The sequence below is a fragment of the Pristiophorus japonicus genome, chromosome 17 (genome assembly GCF_044704955.1).
Source record: "Pristiophorus japonicus isolate sPriJap1 chromosome 17, sPriJap1.hap1, whole genome shotgun sequence".
In the NCBI taxonomy this organism is placed as follows: Eukaryota; Metazoa; Chordata; class Chondrichthyes; family Pristiophoridae; genus Pristiophorus; species Pristiophorus japonicus.
The window spans coordinates 49,633,117-49,656,959 of record NC_091993.1 but is presented as its reverse complement, the minus strand read 5'-3'; the positions used below and the strand labels follow the sequence as shown (position 1 = coordinate 49,656,959).

Sequence of the window (23,843 nt, the reverse complement as noted above, 5' to 3'; positions counted from 1 at the left end):
AAAAAAGTTGAACGTTATTACGGACATTTCAAGTGTTAGAGACTCCCTCCACAAACTTGGATGACAAACAATGGCGTCTTTCAGCCGATTTCTCAATGTGCACTGTTTTCTGTTAACTCACCAGAAGGTCTTTTGGGAGTGGTCAGATACGCCGACCTAGGATAAAAAATTTTGGTCAAACTGCGAAAAATGCTGAAAACTGGCGTAAAAAAAAACTAACATCGAAAAATCGTAACTAAACTAGTTACATCGGTGCAGATTCCAGGGAGAAACTTTGAATTAAATAATTACGACAGAAAAAATGGCGCAAATGACCCAGGAAAATTGAGCCCTTTTTATTACAGATTTATTTATTTAATGAATTGAATTTAAATTCCCCAGCTGCCGTGGAAGGATTTGAACTCATGTCTCATGTCCAGTAACATAACCACTACAGTAACTGAATACGATAAATACCACAATAATAATCAGATAATAAATGTTTTATTGTAATCAGGATTTATAATTACCATCATTTTAATGTTCACATTCCCAAAAGTAGAATCCATTCTCGATTGTTCTATTGCATAGGAGCTCACGTTTAACTGAACATTAACAGTACGAGAAGCAAATGAGTAAAACTGCACTTATTCAGTAAAATATAAAAATATTAGAAATTTGTGTTTCCTGGTGAGGTTACTTTATTGAAAAGGGATGTGGTGATGCACCAACAGGGGATACAAGGATACCGGCACAGAAAGGGTCCACACACACTTCACTCACCGACAGGACATGTCGGAAACTGGGCCAAAGGGAGGTACTCGATCTATGGTCAGATCATCACCCCTTGTCCAGCTGTCAGCTTTGTGAGCTTCTAACTCAGTGAGCGACGGACAAGGCTCAGATCGCAACCAGTTAAAGTGGCCATCATTCAACTATTGAATTCACTGGCTCACAATGTCACCTATACCTCGACAACTCAGGCCCTCAAAACCCACGCTACTTGGGAAAGGCTGGGAAGTCAGACGTTGGTGCTGGCTCTGGGGGTTGTAAGTGATGGGCAGCTTAGCTGAAGGACACTGCCTCCAATCAAATTCCAGCCCCCCAATTATAATAACCACACAGCTCATTATTACTATTCAATTGTGGCTCCCAAAAGAAACTTTAAATAAATATTTTGATGCCTTGCTCTGTCAGTGTTTGTTATCACATTGTTGTTAATGTTTTAATATTGCAGGTTCTGAGTTGGAGGCCAGCAGCAGAGCTGCTGTTAGCAGTAATTCAGCTCCGAGTCGGAGCAACAATACCTCTGGGCCTAGACTCAATCCGATGCAGCTCCTTAACACTGAGCAGTGAGGATACAGAGACCTCCCCGGTCAAATGTGTGGGATCCTCGGGCAATCAGGGGGAAGGTGTTCCAGAACGATTTTTTATCTGGAATCAATGTGAAGCAGCATTTGGACAGAACTCACAGCAGACAGACTGCCAACCACTCTGGATTATTCCTTCTTAAATCATTTCACCGAATCGGATGTCCCGGGTTCGAACAACAATAAGAATGGTCGGCGTGGGATTCTCTGGCTCTGGGGGTTTACAGAGGAGCCATTCTGCTCGCTCCACACCGATCGTTATTAAAGGGGCACTAAACCTGACAAATTTCAACAAATTAAACTTTAGACAGTAAAGGATCAAATTAAAATTTGGTTGCCGGGGGTGATCATGCACTCCAGTCCCTCCAGTGCTCACCTCTCGCGGAAGGCCGCGAGCGTACTGGTGGACACCGCCTGCTCCATCTCCAGGGACACCCTGACTCGGATATAACCGCGGAAGAGAGGCAGGCAGTCGGGCTAAACGACCCCCTCGATCGCCCGCTGCCTGGACCGGCTGATGGCCCCCTTGGCCGTGCCCAGGAGCAGTCCTACGAGGAGGCCCTCCGACCTGCTTGCTCCCCTCCACACAGGGTGCCCAAAGATCAGGAGTGTGGGACTGAAGTGCAGCCAGAATTTGAGGAGCAGCCCCTTCAAATAATGGAAGAGGGGCTGCAACCTCACACATTCCATAAAAACATGGAACACGGACTGCTCCAGACCACAGAAATTGCAGGCGGCCTGGGAGCCCGTGAACCGAATCCACAACCGCCGTGGTAAGATTTGAACTCTTGACTTTGGAGTATTAGTCCATTAGACCTCTTACTAGACGATTACTAGTCCAGAAACATAACCACACTGCGACAGAACCCGAGGCGCAACAGCTCTACAACTATTTTAAGTTGAAACATTAATACAAGTGCCCCCTTATTAAAGGGGCACTAAAACCAACACATTACACAAATTAAACTTTGGACGTTAAACAAATCAAATTAAAATGTGGTTGCTGGGGGGTCCTGTTGGCTGATGCAGGGCAGCACATGGAGCAGATGTGGAGTGACTCGGCCTGGACCCATTCCACCTTCTAGGCCAACGGAAGAAGTCGGTGAATGTGCCAGGGCAGCTCGAAGGAATACAATGTGAGGGGATTATTTCACGTTGGTGTTGAGCACCGGATACCAGACATATACAAACACAAGTTGTTGTTATAATCCGTCAATAGGTCGCCATTCACATCACATCCACCAGCACTGGAAAAGAATCCTGAATAAAATTAAACACAAGTCGTGACCATTGGCAGTTAATACTAGAGCAGGGTAACATGTAAGGAAGGGTAATATTACAGGGCCCAGTCTAACAGACCACCGGTGGTCTAACTAATGGTGAATAGTGAGGGTAAGTTGTACATCTCATTACTGGATTTCTGATATCGTAAAACAAAATGGAAATGAGTTTATATGAGGATAGGAGGTCAGGGTTTCTACTTTGTTGCCATTTGATCTGTATTTGTTTCCTTGTTACATATTACACTGGTTTTGTGAATGGATTAAGTTTATTGCAATCGGAGCTGGATATTGAACCACTGTGTGAATCACAGTATTTTGCTGTCCCGTGTTTGGGTAGGAGTTCTAGATAAGCAGCAAATGCACAGCAGGCTGGACAGGACTTTAGATCCTCAGTGCGGGTGGGAGTGATAATCAGAGCCTTTGATTGATGCACTGGCTGACGAGCGGAGGAGAGCTCTTGTTTCTCATTAAAGATAGTCGGTCAGGTCATGGAGCGCCCTCAACACTAAGGAAATACCTGGGGACGGGGGAGAATTGGCTCGACGGCCAGACTGAACCCGGCCCCCGACCCTGACAATCCCCACCCCCTCCAGCCTTTTCGTCTTCCCGTCTGCCAGTGGTGGGAGCAGAGGAAAAGCAGCTGGATTCGACAGCACTTGTTTACACGTGTTGGAGTGAGCGATGGACGGGAGTGGGGCAAATCTCAGTGGCCAGTTCTAGGGCCAGGGATTTGGTGGCAGGCCTCCCCATTCCATGCCCCTTGATTCTGCATCCCTGGACTTCCTTTCATGGGATGATGATTCAAATTAATATTTGGACAATATTTATCCCTCAACCGACACCATCAAAACAGATGATCTGGTCATTATCACGTTGCTGTTTGTGGGAGTTTGCTGTGCGCAAATCTGCTGTCGTGTTTCCTACATTACAAAAGTAACTACACTCTAAAAGTACTTCATTGTCTGTGAAACACTTTGGGACGTCCTGAGGTCGTGAAAGACGCTATAGAAATGCAAGTTATTTCTTAAATCAGAAATGCTACCTCAAGTGTTTGGGTGTATTATGAATTTTTACACTTGTAGTTGTCCCTCTGACTCAAAGATTAGAATTTGGCACAGGATGATTTTGTTTGAAATGTCATTCCAAATATCGCAAGACAAGGTCGATTGTGAGTTTAAAATGACCGGACGGAAAGTCACCGGTTGTGTGGGGTAAGCTGGAGGGTCAAGTCACAGAACCGCAGGAACAATGGTTAGCAGCACCATGATGATGCTACAAGTCATCATTTAGGACAACAAAAATAGGCCAGGGACTGTTTAAAAAATATTGGCAAACTCGACTTTTATTGGTTGGTTAATTGTAAGCGAGTTTGTTGGCTGTGGTCTCCGAGTGCCTGACTGAGTATTTTGCAAATGGATTACTCAGCAATACTGCAAGGTACCTCGACACACAGATCCGCGCAATGTTAGTGCCGCAGATTTACAATAAAAACAAATTGAACATAAGGGCCGATTTGACAAAGGTGTTGAGCCAGTGGAGCGCCTGGCCTCTGGTTTGCCGTTGTATGTACCCCACCAGCAGCGTGTGTTGGGGGAATCAGGCTGATAATGTTTGGCCTGCTTCGCTCCGCAGGCTGGGAGGGTGAACACTCGCAGATTTGCCTCTCAGTGCAGTCTCTTGTCTAACTTCCGCAAAGTCCCAAGAGGAAGAGTTGCACCAAATGTGGCTGATTGAATCCGACACTCTCTTTAGTTCAGGCCCAATATAACTTATTGATCATCAATACAAGCTCCTGGGCAATACTTGTTCTACAGGCACACTCCCAGCTCCCCGCGGTTCCTGACTGTCGCCCTGCTCAGTCCCGGTAACGGTGACGACTGATCATTGACAGGTTGCTTTTGGTACCAGCACCATTCTTCATACCCTCATCTTCATCATCACTGCGGTCACACTCCTCCTGGTCACTCCGATCGTCGCCATCCAGCTGAAACACAAGGAATGCTCTGTTTAATGGATCATTTGCAATATACCTGCAATAAAATCCAATCATATCGGATCCTGAAACTCCCCAAGGTCACAATGCAAGCCTCACCAGGAGCCCTGTGTACTTGGCGAAATGAGATAGCTGAGATTCAACTCCTGCGTTACTGAGGCAGCTCCAAGCTCGCTATGATCTACATTATTTACACACAGAAGTTGTAATTTGCAGCACTAAACCCTCCACAGGCAGCCTCGATAAAAAGGATCTGGTCTGGATCTTAATTCCTTCCAGGTGCCTTACTAGTGAGTTCAAATACCCCGAGGTCCCAGGCTGGACTCCAGCACAGATTCAAGGGATGAAAGTGGGCTGTCCCTACTAGCTTTAATCAGCCTAGTTAATTTACTTCACACCTCGTGGGTTCAGATACATTATTCAGATCTTGCAGCAGCTACGGCTCCCAGGCCGCCTGCAATTTCTGCGGTCTAGAGGAGTCCGTGCTCCATATTTATGTTGTTTGTGCGAAGTTGCAGCCCCTCTTCCATTATTTGAAAGGGCTGCTCCTCAAATTCTGGTTGCACTTCAGTCCCACACTCTTGATCTTTGGGCACCCTGTACGGAGGGGAGCGGGCAGGTCGGAAGGCCTCCTCGTAGGACTGCTCCTGGGCACGGCCAAGGTGGCCATCAGCCGGTCCAGGCAGCGGGCGGGCGAGGGGGTCGTTCAACCCGACTGCCTGCCTCTCCTCCGCGGTTACATCCAAGTCAGGGTGTCCCTGGAGATAGAGCATGCGGTGTCCACCGGTACGCTCGCGGCCTTCCGCGAGAGGTGGGCGCCGGAGGGACTGGAGTGCATCATCATCCCCGGCAACCAAATTTTAATTTGATTTATGTTTCTGGCTAAAAGTTAATTGGTTTAATTGTTGGTTTTAGTGCCCCCTTTAATCAGGGGGCACGTGATTTACACAAAATAGTTGCAGCAGCAACCGTCACCAGCAACAAGCTGGAAGTGCTTGAAGATGAGAGCAGATAGAAACATAGAAACATAGAAAATAGGTGCAGGAGTAGGCCATTCGGCCCTTCTAGCCTGCACCGCCATTCAATGAGTTCATGGCTGAACATTCAACTTCAGTACCCCATTCCTGCTTTCTCGCCATACCCCTTGATCCCCCTAGTAGTAAGGACCTCATCTAACTCCTTTTTGAATATATTTAGTGAATTGGCCTCAACAACTTTCTGTGGTAGAGAATTCCACAGGTTCACCACTCTCTGGGTGAAGAAGTTCCTCCGCATCTCGGTCCTAAATGGCTTACCCCTTATCCTTAGACTGTGACCTCTGGTTCTGGACTTCCCCAACATTGGGAACATTCTTCCTGCATCTAACCTGTCTAACCCCATCAGAATTTTAAACGTTTCTATGAGGTCCCCTCTCATTCTTCTGAACTCCAGTGAATACAAGCCCAGTTGATCCAGTCTTTCTTGATAGGTCAGTCCCGCCATCCCGGGAATCAGTCTGGTGAACCTTCGCTGCACTCCCTCAATAGCAAGAATGTCCTTCCTCAGGTTAGGAGACCAAAACTGTACACAATACTCCAGGTGTGGCCTCACCAATGCCCTGTACAACTGTAGCAACACCTCCCTGCCCCTGTACTCAAATCCCCTTGCTATGAAGGCCAACATGCCATTTGCTTTCTTAACCGCCTGCTGCACCTGCATGCCAACCTTCAATGACTGATGTACCATGACACCCAGGTCTCTTTGCACCTCCCCTTTTCCTAATCTGTCTCTCTGTTTTTACCACCAAAGTGGATAACCTCACATTTATCCACATTATACTTCATCTGCCATGCATTTGCCCACTCACCTAACCTATCCAAGTCGCTCTGCAGCCTCACAGCATCCTCCTCTCAGCTCACACTGCCACCCAACTTAGTGTCATCCGCAAATTTGGAGATACTACATTTAATCCCCTCATCTAAATCATTAATGTACAGTGTAAACAGCTGGGGCCCCAGCACAGAACCTTGCGGTACCCCACTAGTCACTGCCTGCCATTCTGAAAAGTCCCCATTTACTCCTACTCTTTGCTTCCTGTCTGACAACCAGTTCTCAATCCATGTCAGTACACTACCCCCAATCCCATGTGCTCGAACTTTGCACATCAATCTCTTGTGTGGGACCTTGTGTGGGATACATTCCTTGGTCCACTGGCTGTTTCTGTGGTCACACCATTCCCTCCAGGGTGGGCCTGGGTCTCCAGGAATTGAAGATTAATGCCCTGGGCACTGGTGAGAGCTATCCTGGAGAAACATCACAGGGGCATTCAAAAATAACTTCCTTTCAATGCTTTTATAAAAATGTCGGTGATGGAAAAGAAAAGGCTGTTTGACTGATAGTCAAGAATCATCCAATCGGATAATGGAGTGTCAGCTCGCTTTCCGATTGGGCCTGGGAAGGTGGGACGCCATGAGGAAGGCCATGTTGGGTGACCAATGGGGAGAGTGTAGAGGTGGGGCATTTGGAGGGAGAAGGTCATGTTTGGAAACCTCCAGGAATACATTCAGCCAGCCAGCGTTGGCGACTCTACCACTTGGTCGTGTCCTGTGGGCCAACATAGGGTCGTCAACCCTCCAGGATCGACCTGGAGCCTCCAGGAACTGAAGGTTAATCCCCTGGGCACTGCCACTGGCGACCCCGGGAGAAAACCTCATCGCCGCACTCTGAAAATGTTCACCTTTTAGTTATGAAATTATTCGGAGAAGAAAAGCTGTTTGACTGAGAGTCAAGAACCATCCAATTGGGTAATGAAGGATCAGATCGTTTCCCAATTGGTACACTGTGGGGATTGACGCGTTGGTCGACCAATGGCGGGTGCTTTGGGGGGGGGGCAGGACGGTTGGAGGCAGGAGGTCATGTGATGAAACCTCCAATTAATACGTCAAACCAGAGTTGACAATGCTCATGGGCTGTGGGAGAGCTCTGTTACTCATCCAGCATCTCCTGTATGTCTCTAGCTCCGTGTTCACTCATACTGTGTGACACAGGGACTGCACATTGGCACATGGGATTTGAAGTTCCCAGTCGTGGATGAGGGGTTCTGCCAGGCCTGTGATACATCCCCTCCCACACAGGGAATCACTGCTCTCTCTCCAGTGCTGTCTCCTACATCCCAGCTGTGTCCTAACCCAACACATCGCACCCACCTTCACTCACAGTCATGCCTGGCAAAACTAAAGAATCGTTTGGAAAGGTTTGTTCATGGTAGAGATTCTAGTTCATTTTGATTTTGTGGCTGTAAAATTTCTATTACGAGCAACTGATGTGTTCATGTAACCTCCAAACCTCTTCTGTAACATGCTCCCACACTCCGCCCCATTGAACAGTTCATCAAAGTACGTTAGTGCAATATCGCCTGATGTGGCTCGTGTCAAATTTTGTTTGTTAAGGCTCCCGTGAAGCACCTTGCGATGTTTTTCTATGTTAAAGGAGCTATATAAATGCAAGTTGTTGTTGTCTATTCTTCAAGAATGAGTTAAACAATGAGTCAGTGTGCATCACAGATTATTATAGGTTTTCCAATAAACAAGGTTCAGATTTCAAATAATTTGTGGGTTTTTTCAAACTGTATTAGTTATCTTTATACGTGGCTCCATTTACACCCTTGACAAGCACACCATAAGTTTGCGAACATTTAGCAATGTGTGGAAGGTTGATTGTTGAAAAGTTTGATTTATCCTTACCAGGAACTTTATTTTGATTGTATTTTACTCATTCCAGCTTTACTATCTTAGGCCTTTAGCTATATCTTCCTTGCTGGAATATATCATCTGAAAGTTGTAAGGGGTGGTCCCGGGGGTCAGGTTCACCTCTGACCTACTTGAGCGGTTTGAATCGCTCCCACTCCCTTGGGTTCTAGACTCTGGGTTTATTTGGAGGGGGTGGGGTGATAAAGTGCAAAGGACAACTGATTTGATGCAAAAGAACTTTGATTTTATTACAGACAAGAAAATACAAGGTCAAACTTATAATCACCCTAATAAAGAACAATACACTACACATTCAAAGGGGGTTACAGTAAAAATTACACCTCCCACCTCCCAATACCGAATTCTAGCTAGGTTAGACTCCAGGGTAGACAGGGACTATGCTTACCAATCCTTTCTGGTCAGTTAGCGGTAGTTCACGATTTCGGGCTTCGTTGAATTCTGTAGGTTCTGCTTGCTGTACCCCGAACGTCGGAGAAGACTTCTTACTACGCAATCTTCAGTTGGGTTGAGTCCGCTGATGCGGTAAGGCGCGTTTTGGATCTACGGGGTAAGTATCCGGTTTCCTTCATTAGAAATAGGTTCAAAGTCTCTTTAGGTAATGTTTTCACCTGTTGGTAGTCAGGCCTTAGATTGTAGAGTGGAAACTTTTGATTCTTTGGTTTCTTTCTGTTGGAGTTTTGTTTTGAGTTTGGTCGATCGTGGTGGTTTTTCGTTGGTACCACATTGGCTGTGGTCAGTTACTGCCGCAATGGTGATGTTCTTCCTTCCTTCAGGACTTCGAGGCTGGAGAAGTTAGTTTACAACTGTCGCATTGGTTTCTCTCCCTTCTGATGACATAAGCTTAGTATGATACTAGGCGTAGTATGGCATACCCTCGGTTGTATGGCACACAGTGTCTCCTGAGGTAGGAGCAACCTAACAGGGGCCAGTAATACGGTTTGAGCTGTCCTAATCTTCGTGCCAAATCAGTCCAGGAATCTTAGTTTAAATTTGGCGGGCTTGACTTTTCTTTGTAATATTTTGACGGGTTCGTTAAAAGTTAATATGTCTTGGGTGGGTTGCATTTCTAAATCTATTTCCTGATGTAAATATTAGCTTGGTAATCGCAATGTCCTTTTGTGCTTGGTTTTTCGCATACAGGCTGTAGTGGGCCCTTTGTTCTTATTCATGTTGAAAATGGCTTTTCTCAGTTTAGTTTGATGGCTGGCCATCTCTGAGTTATTGTTGTAATGTTAATGTCTCTTGTGGAGAAGGGTTTTTGAATATCCATTCCTCCAGACAATTTACCTTAGTCCCAATACCCAGACAGTTCCAATAATCAAGTGGGCTTCTTTAGTTCCTTAGGCCCGCCCACAGATTTGAATTTGTCTTTTAAAAGTCCAAAATTCGATTAACGTTCGTAGTTTCTTCCATAAGCACCTTAGGATTTCAAACCTTTCGGTAGATAGTCTCAAATTAAATTTCCTTTCCAATGAGCCCAAACACTGGGGGGGGGGAGGGTTCCCATGAATTTTGACCTTTCAAGTGTCTTCATTGTCAGTTCCACCATTTACAGTTACTCTTCCTCCCTCACAGATTTCATGCTGGTCACAAAGGCACATATATCGGCCGTTCCTTCATCGTTGCTGGGCCAAAATCCTGGAACTCCCTCCCTTGGGAGCACTGTGGGAGTTCCTTCACCACACGGACTGCGACAGTTCAACAAGGCGGATGACTGCCACCTTCTCATGGGCAATAAATTCCGGCCTTGCCAGCGACGCCCACATTCCGAGAATGAAAAATCAAATGGTAAATCACCAAACCCTGGAAGTAGTGCAGAGAAGGGGTACATGGTGATGCCCACTGTCAGAGGGACTGGGTGGAACCTCCAACTGCAGCGAGGGTCTGCCCATTATTCAGCCTTCCTCCCCCTGTACTACTTGTCACACCGGTGACTCAAAGCCCTCACTGGGTCTGAAAGTTCCTCCCACTGAGTTATGAGGGAAGTTTTGAAAAATGTGGGCCATTCAGCCTTGAAAAGAGGCGAATAAGAGGGGACCTTCGAGAGGTTTAAGATACTGGGGCGAATTCTCACATCAATGCCCAGGTGGTAATCTGACCAATTGCCTCACCACTTGTTGTAGAACCTGCCTGTGATTGTCATAAAAAACGCTCCACCAGAATTTATTTTTTATTCGTTCATGGGATGTGGGTGTCGCTGGTAAGGCCAGCATTTATTGCCCATCCCGAATTGAATTCTGCAGTCCATGTGGTGAAAGTGCTCCCTCAGTGCTGTTAGGGAGGGAGTTCCAGGATTTTGGCCCAATGACGATGAAGGAACGACAATATATTTCCAAGTCAGGATGGTGTGTGGCTTGGAGGGGAACTTGCAAGTGATGGTGTACTCATGCGCCTGCTGCCCTTGGCCTTCTAGATGGTAGAGGTCGTGTGTTTTGGAGGTGCTGCTGAAGAAGCCTTGGCGAGTTGCTGCAGTGCATCTTGTAGATGATACACACTGCAGCCACGGTGCGCCGGTGGTGGAGGGAGTGAATGTTGAAGGTGGTGGATAGGATGCCAAACATGCAAACTGCTTTGTTCTGGATGGTGTCAAGCTTCTTGAGAGTTGTTGGAGCTGCACTCATCCAGGCAAGTGGAGAGTATTCCATCACACTCCAACTTGTGCCTTGTAGATAGTGGAAAGTCTTTGTGGAGTCAGGAGGTTAGACACTCGCCGCAGAATACCCAGCTTCTGACCCGCTCTTATTGCCACAGTATTTATGTGGCTGGTCCAGTTAAGTTCCTGGTCAATGGTGACCCCCAGGATGTTGATGGTGGGGGATTCAGTGATGGTAATGCTGTTGAATGTCAAAGGACGGTGGTTAAACACTCGCGTGTTGGAGATGGTCATTGCCTGGCACTTGTGTGGCGCGAATGTTACTGGCCACTTATCAGCCCAAGCCTGAATGTCGTCCAGGTCTTGCTGTATTAGGGCATGGACTGCTTCATCATCTAAGAAGTTGTAAATGGAACTGAATACTGTGCAGTTATCAGCGAACATCCCCACTTTTGACCTTATGATGGAGGGAAGTCATTGATGAAATAGCTGAAGATTGTTGGACCTAGGACACTGCCCTGGAACTGGGATTGACCTCGAACTACCACAACCATCTTCCTTTGTGCTAGGTATGACTCCAGCCAGTGGAGAGTTTTCCTCTGGTTCCGTTTTACTCAGTTTTACTCGGGCTCCTTGATGCCACACTCGGGTTAAATGCTATCTTGATGTCAAGGGCAGTCACCCTCACCTCACCTCTGGAATTCAGCTCTTTTGTCCATGTTTGGACCAAGGCTGTAATGAAGCCTGGAGCCGAGTGGTCCTGGGAGAACCCAAACTGGGCATCAGTGAGCAGGTTATTGGTGAGTCATATCTGGGCAGTTTTCCACATTGTCAGGTAGATGCCAGTGTTGTAGCTGTACTGGAACAGCTTGGCTCGAGGCGTGACTAGTTCTGGAGCACAAGTCTTCAGCAAGATAGCCGAGCTGTTGTCAGGACCCATAGCCTTTGCTGTATCCAGTGCGCTCAGTCGTTTCTTGATAGCACTTGGAATGAATCGAGTTGGCTGAAGACTGGCTTCTGTGATGGTGGGGACCTCAGGAGGAGGCCGATATGGATCATCCACTCGGCACTTCTGGCTCAATATGGTTGCACCCGCTTCAGCCTTGTCTTTTACACTCACGTGCTGGGCCCCGCCATCATTGAGGATGGGGATATTCATGGAGCCTCCTCCTCACGTTAGTTGTTTAATTGTCCATCACCATTCACGACTGGATGTGGCAGGACTGCAGAGCTTTGATCTGATCCGATGATTGTGGGATTGCTTAACCTTGTCTATAGCATGCTGCTTTGTCTGATTAGCATGCATGCATATCCTGTGTTGCAGCTTCCCCAGGTTGGCACCTCATTTTTAGATATGCCTGGTGTTGCTCCTGACATGCTCTTCTGCACTCCTCATTGAACCAGGGTTGGTACCCTGGCTTGATGGTAATGTAGAGTGAGGTATATGCCGGGCCACGAGGTTACAGATTGTGGTGGAATACAATTCTGCTGATGGCTCACAGTGCCTCATGGAGGCCCGGTTTTGAGTTACTAGATCTGTTCTGAAGCTATCCCATTTAGCACGGTGGTAGTGCCACACAACACGATGGAGAGTGTCCTCAGTGTGAAGACAGGACTTCCTCTCAATAAGGACTGTGCGGTGGTCACTGCTACCAATTATGTCATAGACAGATGCATCTACGACGGGTTGAGGTGAGGCCAAGGTCAAGTAGGCTTTTCCCTTGAGTTGGTTCCCTGTCAATGAAAATTAGCCCCACTTTGTGGAATGGAAAAGCTTGATCCTGAGTAACGCCAGGGCAAGGGAGTTCAGAACTGGTATCGGGAAGTTCACACAGAGAGGGATCACTACATGGCATGGATCCAGGCTAGGGGACTAGAGGCAAAAACGCTGGAGACTTCAAGAGGCAGCTCGATGCTGTGCTGCGACTTTAAGCTTCTACGGAAGGCGAGCCAAATGGCCGACCATTCTTACCTTACCTGCACTTATTATTCTGATGCCCAGTATTAATACCGCTCCAGATTTATCTGTTTGCTGAACACTTCATCATTGAGCTTGGAAGCAAAGCCAGCAACAACTTGGAGTTGGGAGAGAGCCTGGGATGCTGACAACAGCATGGCCATTGTAACACAAGTCTCCTTAAGCAGTTTGGGAATTTTTCTTTTGACTTAACTTTTTAATAGCTTTATATTTTTATAATAAAAGTATGAAAGTGGATTAGAGCAAAAGATTGCAAAAGGCAGGTCCGGAACTGATCAGATCAAAAGCGACAATAAAGAACAGAAAGGTTCAAATTCCCACTGCATGGATTCTCTTTTTATGAATGAAATTCCTTAATTAACTTAATCCATCAATGCAAACAGCGCATAATTACAATAAAGGAACATCGGGGCCAACGTCCAGGAAATATTAAAGGAAGTCAGATTGTGTGACCTACGCCCGCTCGTTCCGATATACTGAAGCAACAGAAATTCCTTCTTTGTTACTTGATCGGCAAAAACTGATCCCACTCATTTTTATGAATGCATGAGTTCCTGGTGACAGGAATCAGCTGCTTCCATTTGCCGTGTTTAAAGCATTGTTTTTTTACGCTAATGTTTGTACAGAGGTGGGTTCTCTGTTAATACCAATTAAACCACTGTTAATCTGCACCGTTCCATTTTAATCCATCAGTTTTCAACGGTCAGATTCTCTGTACAAAAGGCCTGACGTTAACCCTTGGTGTGCTCCCTGAGCTGCTCACATTCTAACTTTCCAGCTCAAGCACTAATTTCTCGAGCTAGTCCTTCTTTCAGCCACCAAAGGCTCAAGAATTGAAAGACGTCAAAGACGACGGAATTAATATTTGTCATTGATTTCCTAAAATAAGCTGGGAGTGTTACTGCTCAACATATCATCCCTTAGCAGCTGGAGATTGTAAGGTTTGTTTCTGTGATGCGTTATAAATAGTTGATTTTAGCTTTAGTCTTGAACAATGGAAATTATTTCATGCGTACCGACATAGCTCATAATACAAAGAGCTGTCAAAGTAATAAGGAAGGAAAGAGAGAGAGAGACATAATCTAGGCTGACACTTCAGCGCAGTGCTGAGGGAGCACTGCACTGTCGGAGGTGCCGTCTTTTGGATGAGCCGTTAAACCGAGGCCCCGTCTACTTTCTCAGGTGGATGTAAAAGATCCCACTGCACTATTCGAAGAAGAGCGGGGGATTTCTCCCCGGTGTCCTGGCCAATATTTATCCCTCAACCAATACCTACAACAAATTACATAAGAACATAAGAACATAAGAATTAGGAACAGGAGTAGGCCATCTAGCCCTTCGAGTCTGTTCCACCATTCAACAAGATCATGGCTGATCTGGCCGTGGACTCAGCTCCACTTACCCGCCCGCTCCCCGTAACCCTTAATTCCCTTATTGGTTAAAAATCTATCTATCTGTGACTTGAATACATTCAATGAGCTAGCCTCAACTGCTTCCTTGGGCAGAGAATTCCACAGATTCACAACCCTCTGGGAGAAGAAATTACTTCTCAACTCGGTTTTAAATTGGCTCCCCCGTATTTTGAGGCTGTGCCCCCTAGTTCTGGTCTCCCCTACCAGTGGAAACAACCTCTCTGCCTCTATCTTGTCCATCCCTTTCATTATTTTAAATGTTTCTATAAGATCACCCCTCATCCTTCTGAACTCCAACGAATAAAGACCCAGTCTCCTCAATCTATCATCATAAGGTAACCCCGTCAGCTCCGGAATCAGCCTAGTGAATCGTCTCTGTACCCCCTCCAAAGCCAGTATATCCTTCCTTAAGTAAGGTGACCAAAACTGCACGCAGTACTCCAGGTGCGGCCTCACCAATACCCTATACAGTTGCAGCAGGACCTCCCTGCTTTTGTACTCCATCCCTCTCGCAATGAAGGCCAACATTCCATTCGCCTTCCTGATTACCTGCTGCACCTGCAAACTAACTTTTTGGGATCATGCACAAGGACCCCCAGGTCCCTCTGCACTGCAGCATGTTGTAATTTCTCCCCATTCAAATAATATTCCCTTTTACTGTTTTTTTTCCCCAAGGTGGATGACCTCACACTTTCCGACATTGTATTCCATCTGCCAAAGCTTAGCCCATTCGCTTAACCTATCCAAATCTCTTTGCAGCCTCTCTGTGTCCCTTACACAACCCGCTTTCCCACTAATCTTTCTGTCATCTGCAAATTTTATTACACTACACTCTGTCCCCTCTTCCAGGTCATCTATGTATATTGTAAACAGTTGTGGTCCCAGCACCGATCCCTGTGGCACACCACTAACCACCGATTTCCAACCCGAAAAGGACCCATTTATCCTGACTCTCTGCTTTCTGTTCGCCAGCCAATTCTCTATCCATGCTAATACATTTCCTCTGACTCCGCATACCTCTATCTTCTGCAGTAACCTTTTGTATGGCACCTTATCGAATGCCTTTTGGAAATCTAAATACACCACATCCATCCTCTATCCACCATGCTCGTTATATCCTCAAAGAATTCCAGTAAATTAGTTAAACATGATTTCCCCTTCATGAATCCATGCTGCGTCTGCTTGATTGCACTATTCCTATTTAGATGTCCCGCTATTTCTTCCTTAATGATAGTTTCAAGCATTTTCCCCACTACAGATGTTAAACTAACCGGCCTATAGTTACCTGCCTTTTGTCTGACCCCTTTTTTAAACAGAGGTGTTACATTAGCTGCTTTCCAATCTGCTGGTACCTCCCCAGAGTCCAGAGAATTTTGGTAGATTATAACGAATGCATCTGCTATAACTTTCGTCATCTCTTTTAATACCCTGGGATGCATTTCATCAGGACCAGGGGACTTGTCTACCTTCAGTCCCATTAGCCTGTCCAGCACTACCCCGCTAGTGATAGTGATTGTCTCAAGGTCCGCCCTTCCCACATTCCTGTGACCAGCAATTTTTGGCATGGTTTTTGTGTCTTCCACTATGAAGACCGAAGCAAAATAATTGTTTATGGTCTCGGCCATTTCCACATTTCCCATTATTAAATCCCCCTTCTCATCTTCTAAGGGACCAACATTTACTTTAGTCACTCTTTTCCGTTTTATATATCTGTAAAAACTTTTACTATCTGTTTTTATGCTTTGCGCAAATTTACCTTCGTAATCTATCTTTCCTTTCTTTATTGCTTTTTTAGTCATTCTTTGCTGTTGTTTAAAATTTTCCCAATCTTCTAGTTTCCCACTAGCTTAGGCCACCTTATATGCATTGGTTTTTGATTTGATACTCTCCTTTATTTCCTTGGTTATCCACGGCTGGTTATCCCTTCTCTTACCGCCCTTCTTTTTCACTGGAATATATTTTTGTTGCGCACGATGAAAGAGCTCCTTAAATGTCCTCCACTGTTCCTCAATTGTGCCACCGTTTAGTCTGTGTTTCCAGTCTACTTTAGCCAACTCTGCCCTCATCCCACTGTAGTCCCCTTTGTTTAAGCATAGTACGCTCGTTTCTGACACAACTTCCTCACCCTCAATCTGTATTACAAATTCAACCATACTGTGATCACTCATTCCGAGAGGATCTTTTACTAGGAGATCGTTTATTTTTCCTGTCTCATTGCACAGGACCAGATCTAAGATAGCTTGCTCCCTTGTAGGTTCTGTAACATACTGTTCTAAGAAACAATCCCGTATGCATTCTATGAATTCCTCCTCCAAGCTACCCCGTGCGATTTGAGTTGACCAATCGATATGTAGGTTAAAATCCCCCATGACTACTGCCGTTCTTTTTTCACATGCCTCCATTATTCCCTTGATTATTGCCCGCCCCACCGTGAAGTTATTATTTGGGGGCCTATAAACTATGCCTACTAGTGACTTTTTCCCCTTACTATCTCTAATCTCCACCCTCAATGATTCAATATTTTGTTCATTCGAGCCAATATCGTCTCTCACAACTGCCCTGATATCATCCTTTATTAACAGAGCTACCCCACCTCCTTTCCCTTCTTGTCTATCTTTCCGAATCGTCAGATACCCCTGTATGTTTAATTCCCAGTCTTGGCCACCCTGCAACCATGTTTCTGTAATGGCTACCAAATCATACCCATTTGTAATGATTTGTGCCGTCAACTCATTTACTTTATTTCGAATGCTGCGTGCGTTTAGGTAGAGTGTTTTAATCCTAGTTTTTAAACCATGATTTTTAGTTTTGACCCCTCCTGCAGCCCCTTTATATTCAGTGGCCCTGTTTGTTTTTTGCCTTGGGTTTCTCTGCCCTCCACTTTTACTCATCTCCTTTCTGTCTTTTGCTTTTGTCTCCTTTTTGTTTCCCTCTGTCTCCCTGTATTGGTTCCCATCCCGCTGCCATATTAGTTTAACTCTTCCCCAACAGCACTAGCAAACACTCCCCCTAGGACATTACCTGGTGTTTTATCTTATTGCAGAAGACTTTCAAATCTTTGTTTATACTTGCATTTATATAGAACCTGTCGCAACCTCAGGACATCCAAAAGTAAATGTGGGTTATAGTAAATGGGTTATAGCGATTGTGTAAATGGGTTATAGCGATTGTGTAAATAGGTTACAATGATTGTGTAAATGTGGGTTATAGTGATTGTGTAAATGAGTTATAGTGGTTGTGTAAATGGGTTACAGTGATTGTGTAAATGTGAGTTATAGTGATTGTGTAAATGGGATATAGTGATTGTGTAAATGCGCGTTATAGTAATTGTGTAAATGTGGGTTGTAATTATTGTGTAAATGTGAGTTATAGTGATTGTGTAAATGGGTTATAGCGATTGGGTAAATGTGGGTTATAGTTATTGTGTAAATGGGTTATAGTGATTGTGTAAATGGGTTATGGTGATTGTGTAAATGTGGGTTATAGTGATTGTGTAAATGGGTTATAATGATTGTGCAAATGTGTTATCGTGATTGTGTAAATGGGTTACAGTGATTGTGTAAATGGGATACAGTGATTGTGTAAATGGGTTGTAGTGATTGTGTAAATGTGGGTTCTAGTGATTGTGTAAATGGGTTGTAGTGATTGTGTAAATGGGTTATAGTGATTGTGTAAATATGGATTAAAGTGATTGTGTAAATGGGTTATAGTGATTGTGTAAAGGGGTCATAGTGATTGTGTAAATGGGTCATAGTGATTGTGTAAATGTTTATTTCACTCAGTTTGAGGACGAGGTTAGACGACACAACGTGATCAGTGTGATTGTGTGGAGCTCAGTGCCTGTACAGTCCCAGACCTGTGCAGCACGCCTGTTGCATAAACAATCGGTGTCCTAGGCAGTTGTGTCAGCATTGCTCTGACCCCACTGGAGTTTGCAAGTCAGTGGGAGAGCACCCCTTTCCTCCTTGGGGGTCCAGACAGCTTCATCCCCCCCTCTCCAGCCCCCAGTGGAATCACCACTGCCCTTCTGCTGTACACCTCATCTCACTGGGCATCCAGCCTCCTGCCTATGGCAGCTCTCCAGGTGCCAGGGCAGTGGGACTCCCAGAGTAGGAACTTCCTGTCTCCTGCTCTGACCCCACCTGACATTTTCTGAGCCATTCAGCGATGCATCTGGCACAGTGATAGAAAGAATTTGGCACCGATGACTTTTTGAAGTGGCAATTTGCTTCTACATCAGGAACTTATTTCAGAAAGGCATGTGACATCATTGCCCCTCTGGCCCTCACATCAGGAGGGTGCCAGAGTTAACATGCCACAGATCATAATGGTAGGCCATTCTCTGCTGCTCAAAATCTAAATGTAGCTTACTGAAAGAGCTGGGATGTCTCCAGTGCCCATCCATCGCATTCTTGTGTCCAGCAATTACTTATAACACGGCTAATGGGTTCCTATATCAATCCGGCCTCCTTCATTCAACCACGATTTACCTCAAAACCAACAGGATTATGACTGAAGAGTTTCTATTATAAAGCTGCGGTCCATTGAATGGATTGACTGGTAAAATGACCATCCGAAGGATGTAAGTAAATGGAGTCGGACTCAATAAACCAAGGTGATGGTGAACAGTCCGGCCTCCTTGGGTTTATGGTGCAACATTTCGATAAGGAATATTTGGACCAAGCACTGGTCTCTGAGCACCACCTTGTGGTTAAACCCACCACCTGACCTGCCGTGTGTAGACACACAGGACTGGAAGGCCCAGGTTCGATCCCCAGTCTGTGCTGATTTAACTGATCGCCGCTGACAACGGCAATTAAAGCATGCTGCAGTCTGCCGCAATGCCTTTGGGAAAAATCAGCCAAAAGATAAATCCTCATCTAATTGCTGTCGCGTGACCATAGCTACCCACAGCTGGAAAGTATGTCGGTGTCAGCCAGGGCTCAGTGGTAGCACTCTCGCCTCTGAGTCAGAAGGTCATGAGTTTAAACCCCACTACGGAGACTTAAGCAGGAAATGGAGTTGGATACATCAGCGCAGCGCAGTGGGGAATGTGAGCTTGCCAAAAAATGTGCTGGTCATTACTGTTTGTGGGATCTTGCTGTTCTCAAATTGGCTGCTGTGTTTCCCTACATTTCAAAATGTACTTCGTTGACTGTAAAGTGCTTTGGGACATCCTGAGGATGTGAAAGGCGCTATAGGAATGAAAGTTAATTCTTTCTTTCATGTGTGAACAGCTGCTAACATTGTACCATTGTTGAGAAAGGGAGAGACCGAGTAATTACAGGCCAGTCAGCCTAACCTCGGTGGTGGGAACATTGTTGGAAAAAATTCTGAGAGACAGGATAAATCTTCATTTAGAAAGACACATATTAATCAAGGACAGTCAGCATGGATTTGTTAAGGGAAAGTGTGTCTGACTAACTTGATTGAATCTTTCGAGGAGATAACCAGGAGGGTCGATGAGGGCAGTGTGTATGATGTAGTGTATATGGATTTTAGCAAAGCTTTTGATAAGGTCCCACATGCAGACTGGTCACGAAGGTAAAAGCCCATGGGATCCAGGGCAAAGTGGCAAATTGGATCCAAAATTGGCTCAGAGGCAGGAAGCAAAGGGTAATGGTTGATGGATAGTTTTGTGACTGGAAGGCTGTTTCCAGTGGGGTTCTGCAGGGCTCAGTACTGGGTCCCTTGCTTTTTGTGGTATACATCAATGATCTAGACTTGAAAAAGTGGGTATGATTAAGAAGTTTCCAGGTGATACTAAAATCGGTTATGTGGTTAATAATGAAGAAGAAAGCTGCGGACTGCAGGAAGATATCAATCAACTGGTCGGGTGGGCAGAACAGTGGCAAATGGAATTTAATCCAGAGAAGTGTGAAGTAATGCATTTGGGGAGGGCTAACAAAGAAAGGGAATACACATTAAATAGTAGGACACTGAGAAGTGTGGAGGAACAGAGGGACCTTGGAGTGCAGGTCCACAGATCCCTGAAGGTAGCAGGCCAGGTGGATAAGGTGGTTAAGAAGGCATACGGGAAACTTGCCTTTATTAGCCGAGGCATAGAATATAAGAGCAGGGAGGTTATGCTTGAACTGTATAAAACACTGGTTAGGCCACAGCTGGAGTACTGCGTGCAGTTCTGGTCACCATATTACAGGAAAGATGTGATTGCATGAGAGAGGGTACAGAGGAGATTTACCAGGATGATGCCTGGACTGGAGAATTTTAGCTATGAGGAAAGATTGGATAGGCTGCGGTTGTTTTATTTGCAACAGGGGAGGCTGAGGGGGGACCTTATTGAGATGTATAAAATTATGAGGGGCCTAGATAGAGTGGATAAGAAGGACCTATTCCCTTTAGCAGAGGGGTCAATCGATTTAAAATAATTGGTAGGAGGTTTAGAGGAGATTTGAGGGGAAATTTCTTCACCCAGAGGGCGGTGGGGGTCTGGAACCCACTGCCTGAAAGGGTGGTAGAGGCAGAAACCTTCACCACATTTGAAATGTACTTGGATGTGCACCTGAAGCTTTGTAACCTGCAGGGCTACAGACCGAGAGCTGGAAAGCGGGATTATGCTGGATAGCCAAGAGCCGGGGTGGACACGATAGGCTGAATGACCTCATTCCATGCTGTAAATTTGCATGATTCTATGGAGGAGCGCCAGGTTTAAACTCCATTGCAATGTTAAAACCTTGTAATGTCAAATAACCCTCTGACACGCACACGCGGTGCCTTGGCCGAGGTACTTGTGCCCCAGCGAGAAATCAGTACCTTCAGGAGAGGAGAGGGGAGGTATGAACAACTGGGGAAACAAAAACAAAAGCACCTTGAGCCAGGGACACAGGGCTGTGTCAGAGGGACTACAGGCTTCAGTCCCACAGGAGAGCTGTTGGGAGAGTGTGACCTCCAGCTTTGACCAGAGCCAAACCTGGCAAAGGCGGGCTGGCCCATGGGTTTGGGCTTGTTTTCTGAGATTTATTTTGCTGCTGAAGAAAACCAGTTGCAAGATTTAATAATCAATCCCTACATCCCCGGCAGGAAGAAGGAAGTGGAAGATTATTACAAAGGGGATGGAGTGTAAAAGCAGGGAGGTCTTGCTACAGTTATACAGGGTATTGGTGAGGCCACACCTGGAGTACTGTGTGCAGTTTTGGTTTCCATATTTACGAAAGGATATACTTTCATTTGGAGGCAGTTCAGAGAAGGTTCACTAGGTTGATTCCAGAGGTTGATTTATGAGGATAGGTTGTGTAGGTTGGGTCTCTACTCATTGGAATTCAGAAGAATGAGAGGTGATCTTATCGAAACGTATAAGATTATGAGGGGGCTTGACAAGGTGGATGCTGAGAGGATGTTTCCACTGATGGGGGAGACTAGAACTAGAGGGCATAATCTTAGAATAAGGGACCACCCATTTAAAACTGAGATGAGGAGAAATTTCTTCTCTCAGAGGGTTGTAAATCTATGGAATTCGCTGTCTCAGAGAGCTGTGGAAGCTGGGACATTGAATAAATTTAAGACAGAAATAGACAGTGTCATGTATTCAACTGTCATTGTAACCCATGTATAAACTGATCTGAGTTGTACACCGTGAGAACACTGACCACTAGGTGGTGAACTTGTGGGAGACACTCCTAACCTGGACTTTCAGGTATAAAAGGGGAAGCTCCACCCACCTTCTTCACTTCAGTGCTGGCTAATAAAGGTTACTGGTCACAGAGTGACCTTCTCTCAAGTAGGGGCCTCGTGTGCATTTGTACTGTACAGTAAGGAGATATTATTGGCAACGAGAAACTGGGATTGAAACCACGCGAGCATGGCCACTAGCACCTCAGACGAGAGCTACTGTGTTGGTGATGATTGGGACGATTTTATTGAGAGACGACAGCAAAGTTTCATCACTAGTTTCATTTCAGGAGTGGCTGGGACAGGATTCGGCCGACAAACGCAGGGCTCATCTCCTGACGGTTTGTGGATCCAGGACGTACTCCCTGATGAAGGACCTTCTAGTGCCAGAGAAGCCGGCGGACAAGATTTTTGAAGCGCTCAGTAAGTTGATCGGGGAACACTTTAAACCGGCGAGCAGCACGCACATGGCGAAACACCGGTTTTACACGCACCGGCGGCGAGAAGGGCAAAGCGTTCCAGACTTTGTGGCAGACCTCCAGCGACTGGCGAGCCTATGTAAGTTCCCAGATGCATGCAGAGCGGAGATGCTGCGAGACTTTTTTATTGATGGCATTGGGCACGCTGGGGTTTTCAGGAAACTGATTGAGACCAAAGACTTGACCCTGGAAACGGCGGCTTTGATGGCCCAGACAATTATCTCAGGGGAGGAAGAGACCAGAATGATGTTTGACAAAAATCTTGGTTTAAAGGCAGCAAATGGACAGGGAGTCAACATTGTTAACGCGGCACACAGTTCTCTCGGCAGACAGGGGCAATCGACCTTTTATTTCCAACAATGGCTCATGTTGGAGGTGTGGAGACAAACACACAGTCAGAGCTTGCAGGTATCAGCAATATACCTGCAGAAACTGCAACGTCAGCGGTCACTTGGCGCATAAGTGCAGGAAGATGTACGAGGAGGACGGGCCCGATGTAAGCCCTACGAGGCCAAATGGACACTGGGGGAAATCGCTGGAAGCTGAAGTTCAGCGAGTTCATGTGGAGCACATATACAGTTCATACACAAGGACGCCACCGATAATGATGAAAGTGCTCCTCAATGGCATCCCAGTATCAATGGAGCTAGACACGGGGGCCAGCCAGTCCCTGATGAGTATCAATAACAGTTTGACAAGTTGTGGGTGTCCAAGGCCAGGAGGCCAAAATTAGTGCCGATTGACGCACAGCTACGGACTTATACAAAGGAAATCATTCCGGTGCTAGGCAGCGCCACGGTAGTCATCACCCACAAAGATTCGGAGAACAGGTTGCCACTCTGGATTGTCCCGGGGGACAGTCCCGCACTGCTGGGGAGGAGTTGGCTTGCTGTCATGAACTGGAAATGGGGCGATATCAATGCAATTTCTTCTGTGGAGCGAATATCATGCTCATAGGTCCTGGACAAATTTGACTCACTATTTCAACCTGGCATTGGCACTTTCATGGGGACCAAGGTAGTGATTCACATAAACCCGGACGCCAGGCCAATACACCACAAGGCCAGAGCGGTGCCGTACGTGATATGGGAAAAGATCGAAGGCGAATTGGACCGCCTGCTGAGGGAAGGCATCATCTCGCCAGTCGAATTCAGTGACTGGGTGAGCCCGATTGTGCCGGTGCTCAAGGCGGATGGGTCGGTCAGGATATGTGGTGATTACAAGGCCACCATCAATCAGGTGTCACTCCAAGACCAGTACCCACTACTGAGAGCGGAGGACCTCTTTGTGACGCTATCCGGTGGCAAACTTTTAACAAAATTGGACCTGATCTCAGCTTACATGACCCAGGAGCTGGCGAGTGAGTCGAAGAAGCTGA

The 23,843-nt window shown here is 46.1% G+C and overlaps 1 protein-coding gene across 2 annotated transcripts in view; it reads right to left on the bottom strand.

The window, feature by feature from the left end:
* Positions 1-461: 461 nt before the first annotated feature.
* cers3a (ceramide synthase 3a) overlaps positions 462-23,843 on the bottom strand; it is a 133,489-nt gene continuing 110,107 nt past the window's right edge. For both annotated transcript variants that reach the window (XM_070858715.1, XM_070858714.1), the window contains exon 11: positions 462-4,616. In XM_070858715.1, coding sequence (XP_070714816.1) covers positions 4,488-4,616 — 129 coding nt within the window. In that variant the 3' untranslated portion in view covers positions 462-4,487. The remainder of the gene's footprint in view (positions 4,617-23,843) is intronic.